At 63.9% G+C, this 12,628-nt stretch overlaps 1 protein-coding gene across 1 annotated transcript; it reads right to left on the bottom strand.

Annotated features, from left to right (window-relative positions):
* Positions 1-1,277: 1,277 nt before the first annotated feature.
* On the bottom strand, positions 1,278-9,901 carry RNPEP (arginyl aminopeptidase). Its single transcript, XM_064173779.1, has 11 exons — positions 9,823-9,901; positions 9,098-9,238; positions 7,479-7,627; positions 6,829-6,945; positions 6,481-6,716; positions 5,311-5,424; positions 4,601-4,713; positions 4,169-4,277; positions 3,346-3,570; positions 2,653-2,795; positions 1,278-1,524 (listed from the first exon to the last, which is right to left on the bottom strand). Exons 2-11 carry the CDS (start codon positions 9,188-9,190, stop codon positions 1,360-1,362), a joined length of 1,464 nt encoding a protein of 487 aa, XP_064029849.1. The 5' UTR covers positions 9,191-9,238; positions 9,823-9,901; the 3' UTR covers positions 1,278-1,359.
* Positions 9,902-12,628: the final 2,727 nt, after the last annotated feature.

Genomic DNA, 12,628 nt, shown 5'->3' on the forward strand with positions numbered 1-12,628 from the left:
CTTTGGAAGCATCTCAGGCCGGGAGGTGTGCTGGGAGCTGCAGATGCTGGAGGAGCTGCCGCAGGATGGGCTTTGGGCAGCCGTGGGGCAGCTGTGGGACCAGCACACACCTGGGGTGCAGCTGAACGTTCTGAGGCTGGGTGGTGCCCTCCTGAAAGCATCCTCCCGAGGCCGTGGCCAGCAGAAGCCCACAGCTGTTGGTGGCAATGCAGCCTTGGGGCAGGCTTGCTCTGGGCTGCTGGGGGCTGTGCTCATTGCCCTGCGTTTGCTGAGTAGGAAGGGCTGGTGGCTGCCTTTGGTTCCCACAGGCTCTGCCCTATGTAGGCCATGCTGGCTCTTTGGAGCCCTCAAGTCATGCTCTACTTGCAGCATTGTCCACACTCCAGCAGGATCTATCCCAGCCAGCTCTACAGAGCAGGGCCCAGTAAGTGCCTGGTCCCACGGCAGTCTGTGCCTGGTTGGGGCTGTGCTGCTGGCTGCCAGCACCTGGCTGCTCCCTGGAGCAGGGGCTCTGAGTCCTGATGGAATACCCCCAGATGGAAGTCCCTCAGACTGTGCAGGGGACAGAGACCCAGCCCCTACCCATGATGGTGCTGGTCAGGAGCCTGCTGCTGTCACTCCTTGTGGTGAGCGAATGGTCTTAGCCCCAGCCAGCTGCTCCGGCTGGGCAGATTCTCCCAGGCACCAACAGCCTTCACCTGCCACTCATTGGAGCTGGGACAGGCCCAGAGCCCAGAGGGTGACTGCTCACTGGTGGGGCCTGGTGTGCCGCCTGTGCCTCTGCAGAGCACTGACCCCCTCCTGGAGCAGGGCTGCCAAGGGGGGAGCAGAAGCATCCCTTTCCCCGACCCCAGAGCGAGCCTTGGTGAAGGGGTGGGGAAAGAAGAGAAGCAATCCCCAACTCCTCCTCTGCCTTCTGCAGCACCCAGGGACCCTAAAGCCAAGAGGTCCCAGTTTTTGCCACTCCACTCCCACCACAGAGCCTGCAGGATCAGGACCTCGTGGTGCAGACAGCAACAGTCCCCTCCCAAAGCAGCTCAGGTGCCACCTTCCCCTCTGCCATGGGGGACCTATGACAGCTTGGCAGGAACTCAGCAAGGACCTCCCTGAGCTGCTGCAGCTCTGAAGGCACTACCAGCAGGTCCATCCCTCCCATGCCAACACCAGGAGAAGCCTCCAGGAGTGACCAGCACATGCAGCCCAGGGCTGGCAGGGTCCCCTCCTGGAAGCAGGGAGGCTGCCCCAGGGCTGCCCTGAACAGGAGAGGCACAAAAAGAGAAAAAAGATCAGAGATTTTAATAAGGATTTGTGCAGCGAGGCAGAGAGCTCCGAGGGGGCCTGGCAGAGGCAAAGCCTGCACTAATCCTCTGCCCCCTCCAAGCCCAGGATCTTCTTGACGTAGCTGCGGACGTTGGTGTGGAGCTGTGCAGCTGTAGCCGAGAAGGTCTCCACGGCCAGCGCCTGCGCCGCCTCCGAGCCGCCCCACATGGCGCGGTACAGGGGCAGAGTGTACTTCTGCTTGCCCTGCAGGCACGGCAGGCACTCAGCCCAGTGCTCCCCAGCCCGGGGGTGAAGCCCCACACCCACCCCAGACATGAACACCTCCAGGAGTGCCCTGCCCTCAGCCAGGGAAAGACAGAGTGGGAAATGCCACCGAGGGCAGCCCTTGGCACTGCAGCACCTGGAGAGGGGGAGAAAACCCTGACCCTGGAGGGGGGGCCCAATAGAAGCTTGTGAGGGTCAACAAGGCCAAGTGCAAGGTCCTGTGCCTAGGGCAGGGCAACCCCTACTCAGTACAGGCTGGGAGTGAGCCAGGGGTCAGAGAGAGGGAGGGGGAGAGAGAGAGAGGAAGGGGGAGAGAGAGAGAGAGGGAGGGGGAGAGAGAGAGAGAGAGAGAGAGAGAGGGGGAGAGAGAGAGAGAGAGGGAGGGGGAGAGAGAGAGAGGGAGGGGGAGAGAGAGAGAGGGAGGGGGAGAGAGAGAGGGAGGGGGAGCAGCCCTGTGGAGAAGGGCTTGGGAGTGCAAAGCTGGACAGGAGCTGGCACCGAGTGCTGCCAGCCTGTCCCGGGCTGATCTCCAGCAGCGTGGGTAGCAGGGGCAGGGAGGGGATCCTGCCCCACTGCTCTGCCCGAGTGAGGCTCTGCCCTCCTGAAGTATTGGAGCCAGCTCTGGAGTCCCCAACGCAAGGAAGACAGAGACCTGTTGGAGCAAGTCCAGAGGAGGCCAGGGACACGCTCAGGGGGCTGGAGCCCTCTGCTATGGAGAGAGGCTGGCAGAGCTGGGGCTGTTCAGCCTGAGGGAGGCTGTTCAGCCTGAGGGAGGCTCCAGGGAGGACTTGCTGCAGCCTCTCAGAACAGGTTACAAGAGCTAAGGAAGCAATGATGCACAAGGGCACCGAGACACTGGTGTGGGTTGCCTGCAGCAGCTGTGGAGGCTCCATGCCTGGAAGTGTTGAGGGTCAGGGAGGATGGGGCTCTGAGCAACCTGATCTAGTGGCAGATGCCCCTGCCCACAGCAGGCAGGTTGGGCTAGATCATCTTTCAGGGTCTCTCACAACCCAAACCATTCTGTGAGTCTGTCTAGAGCCCTGGCCCTCTGGCATGGAAGGTCCTGTGCCCTGTGCCCATCTCTCCCCACTGCTGCCCTGGACAAACCTGGCTGTGGAGGAAGTCCTTGACCTTGCTGTACTCAGCCTCGAGGTTGTTCTTGAGGATGATCTGGCACCAGCGGAGCCTCAGCTCAGCGTTCTGGGACTTGGAGATCTTTGGGTACATTTTGCTCAGCCTCTCCACGTTGCCTGGCAGAGGGAGAAGGTCACAAACAGCTCCCAGCCCCTGCTCTGAGGGGACCCTGAGAGCTCAGCCTGTCTGTGCTACAAAGCTTTGGGGCCCTCCCCAAGCCTCCCAGCACCCCCAGCTCTGAGAGCAGCCCAGGGTGTTTGCATTGGTCCTCCTGTCACTGGGCAGCCCTGCAGAGCCCCAGGCCTGGGGGCTTGGGATGCCAGCACAAAGGGTAGGGAGGTTCCTCAGCAAGAGTGCGAGGAGTGGAGAGGTGACAGAGGGAGATGACAGCCCAGCAGAGCCAGCCTGGAGACCGCAGGATTCCTCCTGCCACTGCAGCATCCCCAGACCTCCAGGGACACACTTCCCCTGGCTCTCTGTCCCCCCCACTCTGACGAAGGCTTCCCAGACACCAGGAACCATACTGCTGGACTGGAGTGCAGATAGGCTGATGGCCATGAGCCAGGACTCCTCCTGAGGTGTCCTCATGTTCCTCGGCCAACTGGCTGGACCAGGACACATCTCCCTGTGTCCCTTCTGGGCAGCTGGAGGTGAGCTGGCTCTCACCTGCTGGCAGGGGGGACTTCTGCAGGACCTGATCCAGGAAGTAGACCAGCTGGTATGTCCTCCAGGCCATGATGTCCACAGCTTCAATGGCCTCCAAGTTCAAGCCATCAGCTGCCCAGAGCTCTGCCAGCTCCTCTGCTGGCCTCATCAGCTGCTGCCCTGGCGAGAGGTCGGGCAGGAAGGGAGGCCAGCCCGGGGTGTTCAGCCAGCGGTCGAACTCCAGGCCTGCGGTGAGGAAGAGAGGAGAGCTGAGACCAGCTCTGTGAGGCCCAGGCTGGGTGCTGCTGCCCAGGCACTGCCCGAGAGCATCCTCAGCACCAGCACCTCTGGTCACCAGGGACAGTGACAAGCAGGACTAACAGGGTGGGGCCTTTGAGCTCCCCTGGGATCAGCATGGGCTTGTGTGGTAACAGTCCCACCCTGCCTGCCAGGTGAGCCAGTCCCAGCCAGAAAGCTCCTGCCAAGCCTGCATCTCCCCTGCAGCAAGGCTGGGCTGAGCCTGATCCCAGTGCCCACCAGTGGCTCCACTGGCAAACACTCCCATACTGGTGCTAGTGACTCTCTGGGCTCAGCTGTCCATGAGGAAACTCATGGACACCACCACCTGAGAGCAGAGCAGGGACTGGCTCTGTGTGGGGGCTGAGCTGGGGCAAGCCCAGACCCCAGCTCCTGCCTGCCCTGGGCTGGCCAATGCTGGGCCTCCTCCAGCAGAGCTGAGGCCAAGTAGCAGCAGCAGCCATGGGGTGTGCAGGGGGCGTGGGACACCTCCAACGGCTGCAAGGTGCTGGATGGCAAAGGGGCACCCTGGTGTCCAGGTGCTGACCTGGGGTGCAGTCGACACCTTTCTCCTTCAGCTCTGGGAAGTACTCCAGGAAGAAGCCCAGGGCATCGTCTGCTGTGATGCTCTGGAACTTGAAGCGGTTCACGTAGGCCTGTGGGGGCAGCCAGAGCATGATGCCCACCCCAGCAGTGCTCAGGGGGGTTTAGCATTGCCAAGCCCAGACTGGCACCATTCCCTCACTTCAGGGCAACTGAGTGCCCTGCATCCTTCGAGGCAATCCTCTGAGCATTGCCACCACTGCTGCCAGCACAGGGCCCAGCCTTGCCCTCACCTCACTGCCCCTGTGAGCATCTCTGTTTCCCATCTCCTCTCCCCAGCCTGCTCCCATCCTTCCCAGCATCCTGCTCTGCTCTGGCTCCCAACATGAGGTTTGGCACAATTGGGCAGCTCCCTCTGGTACCTCCTCACACTGACCTGGAGGAAGGCATCAAACTTGCTCTGGTCCCCCACGAGATGAGCCAAGTAGCTCACGAAGCAGTAACCCTTCTCGTAGGGAGTCTCGTTGTAGGTGTCATCTGGATTGACACCTGCAAGAGAAAAACACAGCAGGAGTCACCTCCCACCTGCCAAACACAGCCCTCACACGTGCCACCTTCTGCACTGGGTGCCAGCCTGCCACAACCATCATTCCACAGGGGTCCCACCACCAGCACCAGTTTTACTGCAGGCCATGAACCACTTTAGCAGCAGGACTGCCCCCACGGCAGCAGGACACCCCCAACGGCAGCAGGACTGTCCCCCACGGCAGGAGGACACCTCCCATGGCAGCAGCACTGCCCCCACGGCAGCAGCACTGTCCCCCACGGCAGCAGGACACCTCCCATGGCAGGACACCCCCCACGGCTGCAGAACTGTCCCCCACGGCAGCAGGACACCCCCAACGGCAGCAGGACTGCCCCCATGGCAGCAGGACACCTTCCACGGCAGCAGGACTGTCCCCTACAGCAGCAGGACACCCCCAACGGCAGAAGGACTGTCCCCCACGGCAGCAGGACACCTCCCACGGCAGCAGCACTGCCCCCCACGGCAGCAGCAACTGCCCCCCACGGCAGCAGCACTGCCCCCCACGGCAGCAGGACACCTCCCATGGCTGCAGGACACCCCCACGGCCCAGGGCCGCGCACCTGGCTCGATGACCACCCGCAGCCTGTTGAGGGGATGCTCCTCCCCGGTGCTGTCCATGTGCTGGCGCAGCAGGGCCCTGCCGGTCGCAGCCTCCAGGCAGGTGTAGGCTGAGCCTGGAGGAGACAAGCAGGAGGTGTTTGGGCCCAGCCCAGCCCCTTCACACTTCCAGCACAAACAGGAGGGGAATAGCCTTGTGCTGTGAGCTGGGGGGGGGCAGGAAACGGAGCCAGAGGGCCCCGGGAGTTGCAGAGCAGCACAGGAAGCCAGGCCCTGGGCAGCGAGGGGGTTAGAGCAGTTCTGATGCATCCAGGTGCAGCAAACAGCTCTGGGAGTGCCTCAGCTGCTGGACGTGACCAGGTCACTGCCACTCAGGGTCCATGGGACCAGCTCCCCGCGGGCACTGCAGGGGCAAGAGAATCACAGAACGCTCTGGGCTGGAAGGGAGCCCCAAAGCTGACCCAGCCCAACCCCCTGCACTCAGCAGGGACATCCTCCACTGCAGCAGGTTGCCCACAGCCCTGTCCAGCCTCACACTGAACATCGCCAGGCAAGGGGCCACGACCACCTCCCTGGGCAACCTGTTGCAGTGTTCCAGCAGCCTCCTGCTGCAGAACTTGTTCCTCACATCCAATCTCACTCTGCTCTGCTCTAGTTTGAAGCCACTGCCCTCGGCCTGTCCCTGCAGGCCTTTGCAAACAGTCTCTGCAGCCTGCTTGTAGCCCTCTTCAGGTACTGGAAGGCTGCTCCAAGGTCTCCCCAGAGCCTTCTCTTCCGCAGGCCGAACAACCTCAGCTCCCTCAGCCTGTCTTTGTAGGTGAGGCCAGGCAAGGTCACTGTGCCCACATTCCTGGCTCAGGGTCATGGGGGCTCCATCCACCTCCCCTGAGCAAGACTGGTTCTAAGATGCAAGCCCCAAGGTGAGGCAAGCTGCTGCTCTTCACCCCTGCCGAGACACAGCGCAGGCTGCAGCCCCACGCTAGGACACACTGGGCCACGGGGCAGAGAGCCCAGCCCCACGGAGCTCCTGGCCCTGCTGGCACAGCCAGAGCCGTGCTGGGAAGGATGCACTGAGCCACGGGGCACAGAGCCCAGCCCCACGGAGCTCCTGGCCCTGCTGGCACAGCCACACACAGGGGCTCAGCAGCCCAGGGCCTGGCAAGGCCACGCACCATAAACCTCGGTGGAAATGCGCCGCTGGGCGTACATGGTGAAGCCTTCGTTGAGCCAGAACTCTCCCCAGCTGGCATTGGTGACCAGGTTGCCAAACCAGCTGTGGGAGATCTCGTGGATGACGACGTCCACCAGGGAGCGGTCCCCGGCCAGCAGGCAGGGCGTCAGGAAGGTCAGGCAGGGGTTCTCCATCCCGCCGAAGGGGAAGGAGGGCGGCATGAAGAGGATGTCATACCTGCCGGGCACAGCGGGTGGCACGGCTCAGACCCGTCCCTCCTGCCAGCACGGCTGGGGGCAGAGGGAGGCTGGCCCAAGGAACAAAGGCCTTTGGAAAGAGGAGGCTGTACCTGCCCCAGACATAAGGTCCAAAGAGCTTCTCTCCAACCCCCAGGAACTCCTCAATCACTCCATCGTACTCCTTCTTGGCAGCCTCCAGCAGGCAGGGCTCCGCCCAGACGCGGCTCCTGGCCAGAGTGGAAGAGGAAGTTCTAAGCAGCAGCAGACTTTTACCCTGTTGCCTCACCAGAGAAGCAGTGCAGTGTTTATTCCAGAGCAAACCAAAGCCTGCTGATAAAGGAAGCTGCTGAGACTGACAGAGCAAACTGTGCCCCTGCTCTCCTCATCTGAGCGTCAAAGGGCTGCAACGCAGCCACTGGCCCAGCTCAACCCCAAACAACCCCCAGGCTTGAGAAGAGATGTGGGAGTCAGGGTGAAGAGGGGTGAAAGGGGCAGAGCTAGGGACACTTTGAGGCAAGGGGACTGGCACTGAGGCTCCTCCTCCATCTCAGGAGCAAGAATCCCCTCGCCCAGGAGAGGCCATGGGCAGCACCAGAGGCATGGCAGGCACAGGCTGAGTCACACTCTCGGTTGGTGTCTCCAAGCCTGCCCTGTTCCCCAGAGCCCAGCACTGTGGGGACAGGCAGCTGCCACCAGACAGCATGGCATGGGACAGTGTGGCACAGCAGCTCCACCATGCAGCTGCTCCAAAGCCACTTACCTCGGGCCAACTTCAGCAGACACAATGTCCCCAACAGCCAGAGCAATCAGGTAGGAGGGAATGGGCTGGGACATCTTGAAGACAAAGGTGTTATCCTTCTGCTTCTCCCAGCTTGTGGCACTCATCACAGCTGTGAAGCCCTCGGGGACCTGGACACAGAGAGAACACATCCATCAGACCATGAGGCAGAGAGCGAGGTGTGGCTAACCAGCCAGGACCCTGTCCCAGCACACTGAAGCTGGCCCAGCCTGTGTGTGCTGCAGCTTCTGGGGTGCACAGCAGCAGCACCCCGAGCTCCAGCTGGGGATCACAACCACATCCCTGTCACAGCATCACTTGGCACTTGGGCTCACACATGCACTGGGTGCAATGCCAGGAGGACACTTGGAGCACCCGTGCAAGGTGCCAGCAAGATAAAAAAGTGCTGGGGCTGCAGGTGCTGAAAGGGCAAAGGATGCAGAGCCCTCAGACCCAGCTGCCCTCCCCCTCCTTACACAACAACTCCTGCTTCCTGTTCTCAAGCCTAAGCAGAGCCCATGGCTGAGCCCTGGCAGACCAACCTAGCCTCTCCCTTCCACAGGCCCTGGCAGTGCCACCTGGGGCTCGGCGTTCCCGGTGCAGGGCATCACACCAGGGCTCTGTGCCAGCTGAGCCCTGTGCTGCCTGCTGAGGGGGATGCTGCCAACACTTCATGGGGGAAAATTATAGCAAGAGGCAGAAAAAAAGAATTCTGGCATGCCCAGCTGGTGCCACTGTGTGCCATCACTGCTGTCACAGTGGCAAGCAGCGTCCCTTGCCATGGCCAGCCAGCATGCCAGGGCAGCCCTGCACCATGACCACCTGCATGCAAGGAGGGAATCTGCATTTTCAGTTCCACTTTTGTACTAAACCTGGGGACCAGTGGCTGATCCTTCCATCCTGGGAACCCAGCAGCTCCACCACCATCACCAGGCCTCGGTGTGGCCCAGCATCACTCCACTCCTCCAGCTGTGCCTCCCAAACTCGGCTTATCCCAACCCCCCCTGCTGCTACACGCACTAACGGCAGACATCTCACTGGCCTCGGCTGCTGCAGGGCAAGGCCAGGGGTCTGGGTGGTCACCAGAGGAATTACTCTGTGGTACTCAGAGGAACTGTCAGACAAATGCATGAGTGCAAGCGGAGCGGAGAGGTTTTAGCACCCAGTGGATGCCAGCAGCTGGTACTCAGGGTATTATGGCCACTTGCCCTGGGAGAGAAGAGCTTTCAGCAGGGCGATGGCCAGCACAGGCACCTGCTCGCAAGCCACTGCACAGCACCGTGCCCGGCAGGGCTGGGGGGCAGCAGCAGGGCCCCTGGGGTCTGCTGGTACTCATCTAGAGAAAAGAAGGAGCAGGAACGAACTCTGTCTCAGTGCCTTCTCTGCTGGGGGACTGTGTTGGATGATTTGAAGTGAGTGTCAAAGCATCACCTCTGTGCTGCACCCAGGCCCCATCGGTGTCACTGAGGTGATGCCCCGGGGCTTTGGCATGTCCTGAGAGGCAGCTGGCAGCTTCCCCCGAGCAGGCTCCACAACTTGGGGAGTGCTTTGCTCCTGGTTGGGGGTCTGCAGCGCTGCACTCTCCCAGGGGCACCGCTTACCTTCACCGTGGCTGAATAGGTGCTTTTGACTGAGGGGGTGTCGAAGCAGGGGAAGAAGGACCTGTTGAGCACAGCCTGGCCTTGAGTGTACATGAAGGGCTTCTGCTTCCCCGCCGTCTGCTCAGGGGCCAGCCAGCACACCTGGGGGTGGAAGGAGAGAAGGTAGAGACCCCGGGGTGAGAGCTGCCCCCAGGGTGAGAGGTGTCCCCAGCTGCTCGCCCGTGTGTGCTCTCTGCTGACAGAACTAGGAAGGGGCTTCTCCCCAGGGTCCACCGTGGCAGACTCTGCCTACCCCAGCCCAGTGTCCCCTCAGCTCTCCTGACCCCTCCATTCAGCCCCCTTGTCCCTCCCTACAGAATCACTACAGAATCACAGAACAGCTCAGGCTGGAAGGGACCTCAGAGATCTTCTTTTCCAACCTCCCTGCCGCGGGCAGAGACACCTCACATCTAGACTCGACTGCTCAAGGCCCCATCCGACCTGGCCTTGGGCACCCCCAGGAAGGAGGCGTCCACAGCCTCCCCGGGCAGCCTGTTCAGTCTCAGCAGCTTGGTACTGAAGGACTTCCCAACATCGTCCGAACCTGCTCCCCCTCAGCTTCAGACCACTTCCCCCGTCCTACTGCAGGACACCCCAGACCTCGCTCCCCCTGTCCGCTCCGCTCCCCCGTTCCGCCTCGTCTCCCCCGACCTCCCCCTGTGCCCGCCGACCCCAGTCCCGCTCACCCCAGGCCCTTCTCCCGCCTCATAGTCGATCTCGACGGTGAGGAGCTGCCCGGCGCGCAGGGGCTGGGGCAGGTGGATGTGTAGGGCGGTGCCGTAGCTGGCGAAGGGGCGGCTCTCGAAGGCGAGCGGCTGCCGGGGGCCGGCGCGGTCGGGGCGGTCGGCGCGGTCGGGGCCGGCGGCAGGCTCGGGCAGCAGCGCGGCCCCGCGCACGGCCACGCTCGGGTGCGAGTCCAGGCGCAGCGGCCCCGCGCCGTCGCGCGCGCAGCACAGCTCGAGCCGCACGGCCGCGCGCAGCCGCCCCGCGCCCGCCGCCGCGAACGCCACGCGCGCGGACAGGTGCAGGTGGCGCAGCCGCCACGCGCCCGCGCTGCTCGCGGAGGCCGCGTCCCGCGCCGGGGCCGCCATGGCTGCGGGGGGGGGGGGGGGGGGGAGCCCCCGGGGGGGCGGGGCCAGAGCCGGGGGGCGGGGCCAGGGCGTGGGGCAATCGGCGTGGGGCGGGGCCGTGCGAGCGGGGGCGGAGCCACGAGACTGCGCTCGGGAGAGGCTGGGCGAGGGAGGGGGAGGGGCAGGGCGGGAGAAGAGGTCCGTGGGGGACAGAAAGGGTCTGAGGGGGTCCGAGGGGGACAGAAAGGGTCTGAGGGGGTCCAAGGGGGACAGAAAGGGTCTGAGGGGGTCCGAGGGGGACAGAAAGGGTCTGAGGGGGCCCGCGGGGCCCTGGGGAAGGTCAGGGGATCCATGTGGAGGAGTCACAGTGGGGAGCCATGGGAGACAGGAGGGGTCTGAGGGAGTCCACGGGGGTCTGGGGAGGGTCAGGGGATTCATGTGGAGCCACGGGGGACAGAGGGGTCTGGGGGGGGTCCACGGGGGTCTGGAGAGGGCCAGGGCATCCATGTGGAAGATCGATGGTGGCGAGCCATGGGGGAACAGGAGGGGCCTGAGGAGGACTACAGGGCTCTGGGGAGGGTCAGGGGATCCGTGTGGGGTAGGACGGGTCTGAGGGTGTCCATGGGGCCGTGAGAACGTGCAGGGGATCCATGGGGGGGGTTACAGAGAGGAAACATCAGGGAATCCTGGAGGGGGGGGATCGCTGGGAGAGAGGGATCTGGGAGGAATCCATAGCTGGGGCCTGGGGTGGGACAGGGGATCCACGGGGGGGATATCTATGGGGGGAGGAGGGATCTGAGGGAAGAGGAATCCACAGGAGGGATCCATGGGTAGAAGAATCCATGGTGCAAGTCCATGGAGAGATGCAGAGTGAGGGATCCATGGGGGGATGTGAGGGGAATTATCCATGAATGGGAGGGACCTGGGGGCATCTATGGGGGGGATCCATGGAGTGTTTCATGGGGAGTGGGGTGTCAGGGAGGACTGTGGGGAGGGGTCCAGGGGGACTTTTAGGTGGGGGTCCATGGGGTGTGTGTGGGACATTGGCGGGAGGGGAAGAGATCCGAGGAGACCTATGCCGGGGACCCATAGATGATCGCGGAGCGGGGGTCGGTGTCCAGGATGGTCGAGGGAATCCATGCGGGAGCATCCATGGAGTTGGGCCGTGGGGATTCCGAGAGGAGCCTGTGGAAGGAAGTCCTGGGGACGGGACACGGGGCAGGATCTGGGAGGGGCCCACGGGGAGATCCATGGAGGGGATCAGAGAGGGAATCCATGGGCCAGGGGAGCCTAAGGAGGATCTGGGGGATCTCTGGTTCGGGCTTTGCCGCCGGCTCCGGGCAGGTCCTTGCAGCCGAGCGGCACCGAAAACCCGGGCGGGGCCTTCCCGGAGGGGCCGAAGCGGGCAGGGGCGGCTCTCCGAGCCGGGGCGGGCACCCCCGGGCTACCGGAGCGGCGGGGCCGGGCACAGGCCTGCGCGACTCCTCCCCCGGCCCGGCGCGGGGTCCCGCGGTCAGTCCGCGACCGGCGGCCGCACCGGGCGCTGCAGGCGGGGCTGGGGCGCAGCGAGCGGTGAGTGCCGCGCCGGGCGCCGAGCTCTGCCCCGGGGGCAGCGGGGAGCAGGGAGGGGAGGGACACCCCGGTGGGACGGGGGGCGATGACGGTGAGCGCCGGGAACACACGAAGGATACCCCGCTGGGGACCGGGGGTTGAAGTGGGGCACCCCGACAGAGACCAGCGGTGGCGTGGAGGGACAGCCTGGTGGGGCCGGAGTGATGTGGAACATCCTGCGGGGCGGGCGGTGGTAGTGGAGACATCCTGGCGGGGGTCGGTGGTGACAGGGGCACTCCGCTGGGGTCCAGGGAGACAGAGAAGGCACTGAAGCGGCCACGGCAGATCGTGGGGGACACCCCGGTGGGGACCGAGGTAAGGGGCACGTGCTGCTGGGACCCGTGGTGACACAGGGGACAGCCTGTCGGGGACTGGAGGCTGTCGTTATCTGACCGTCGGGGCAGCCCCCCCGTGTCCCCTCCCATGTATCCTCCAATGTCCCCACCTCACCGTGGGGATCCTGTTTCGGAGGCAGTGGAACAATGCTCAGGGCAGCGGACGTGGGCTGGCATGTTCCTGCGACTCGGTGTCCCCCGGTGTCCCTCGATGTCCCCCGGTGTCCCCCGGTGTCCCCCGAGCCTCCTTGTTTCTGGTCCCAGCGGAGAGAGACTGCAGCAAGCAGCTGGAGGCTGGTGCTGCCCACTCCCCCTTGCCCTGCAGCCTGCCCCGGGAGGGCAACAGTGGCAGCAGAGGGTGACAAGGGGAAACTGAGGCACGGGGGGTTGCCGAGACGAGAGGACATTCTCCAGAGAGCTGGCCTAGGGTGGTCAGGCTGCCCAACATCTTCTCTCCTCAGTGCCAGCAGCTCGTG

This window comes from Pogoniulus pusillus, chromosome 39 (assembly GCF_015220805.1).
Source record: "Pogoniulus pusillus isolate bPogPus1 chromosome 39, bPogPus1.pri, whole genome shotgun sequence".
NCBI classification, from domain to species: Eukaryota; Metazoa; Chordata; class Aves; order Piciformes; family Lybiidae; genus Pogoniulus; species Pogoniulus pusillus.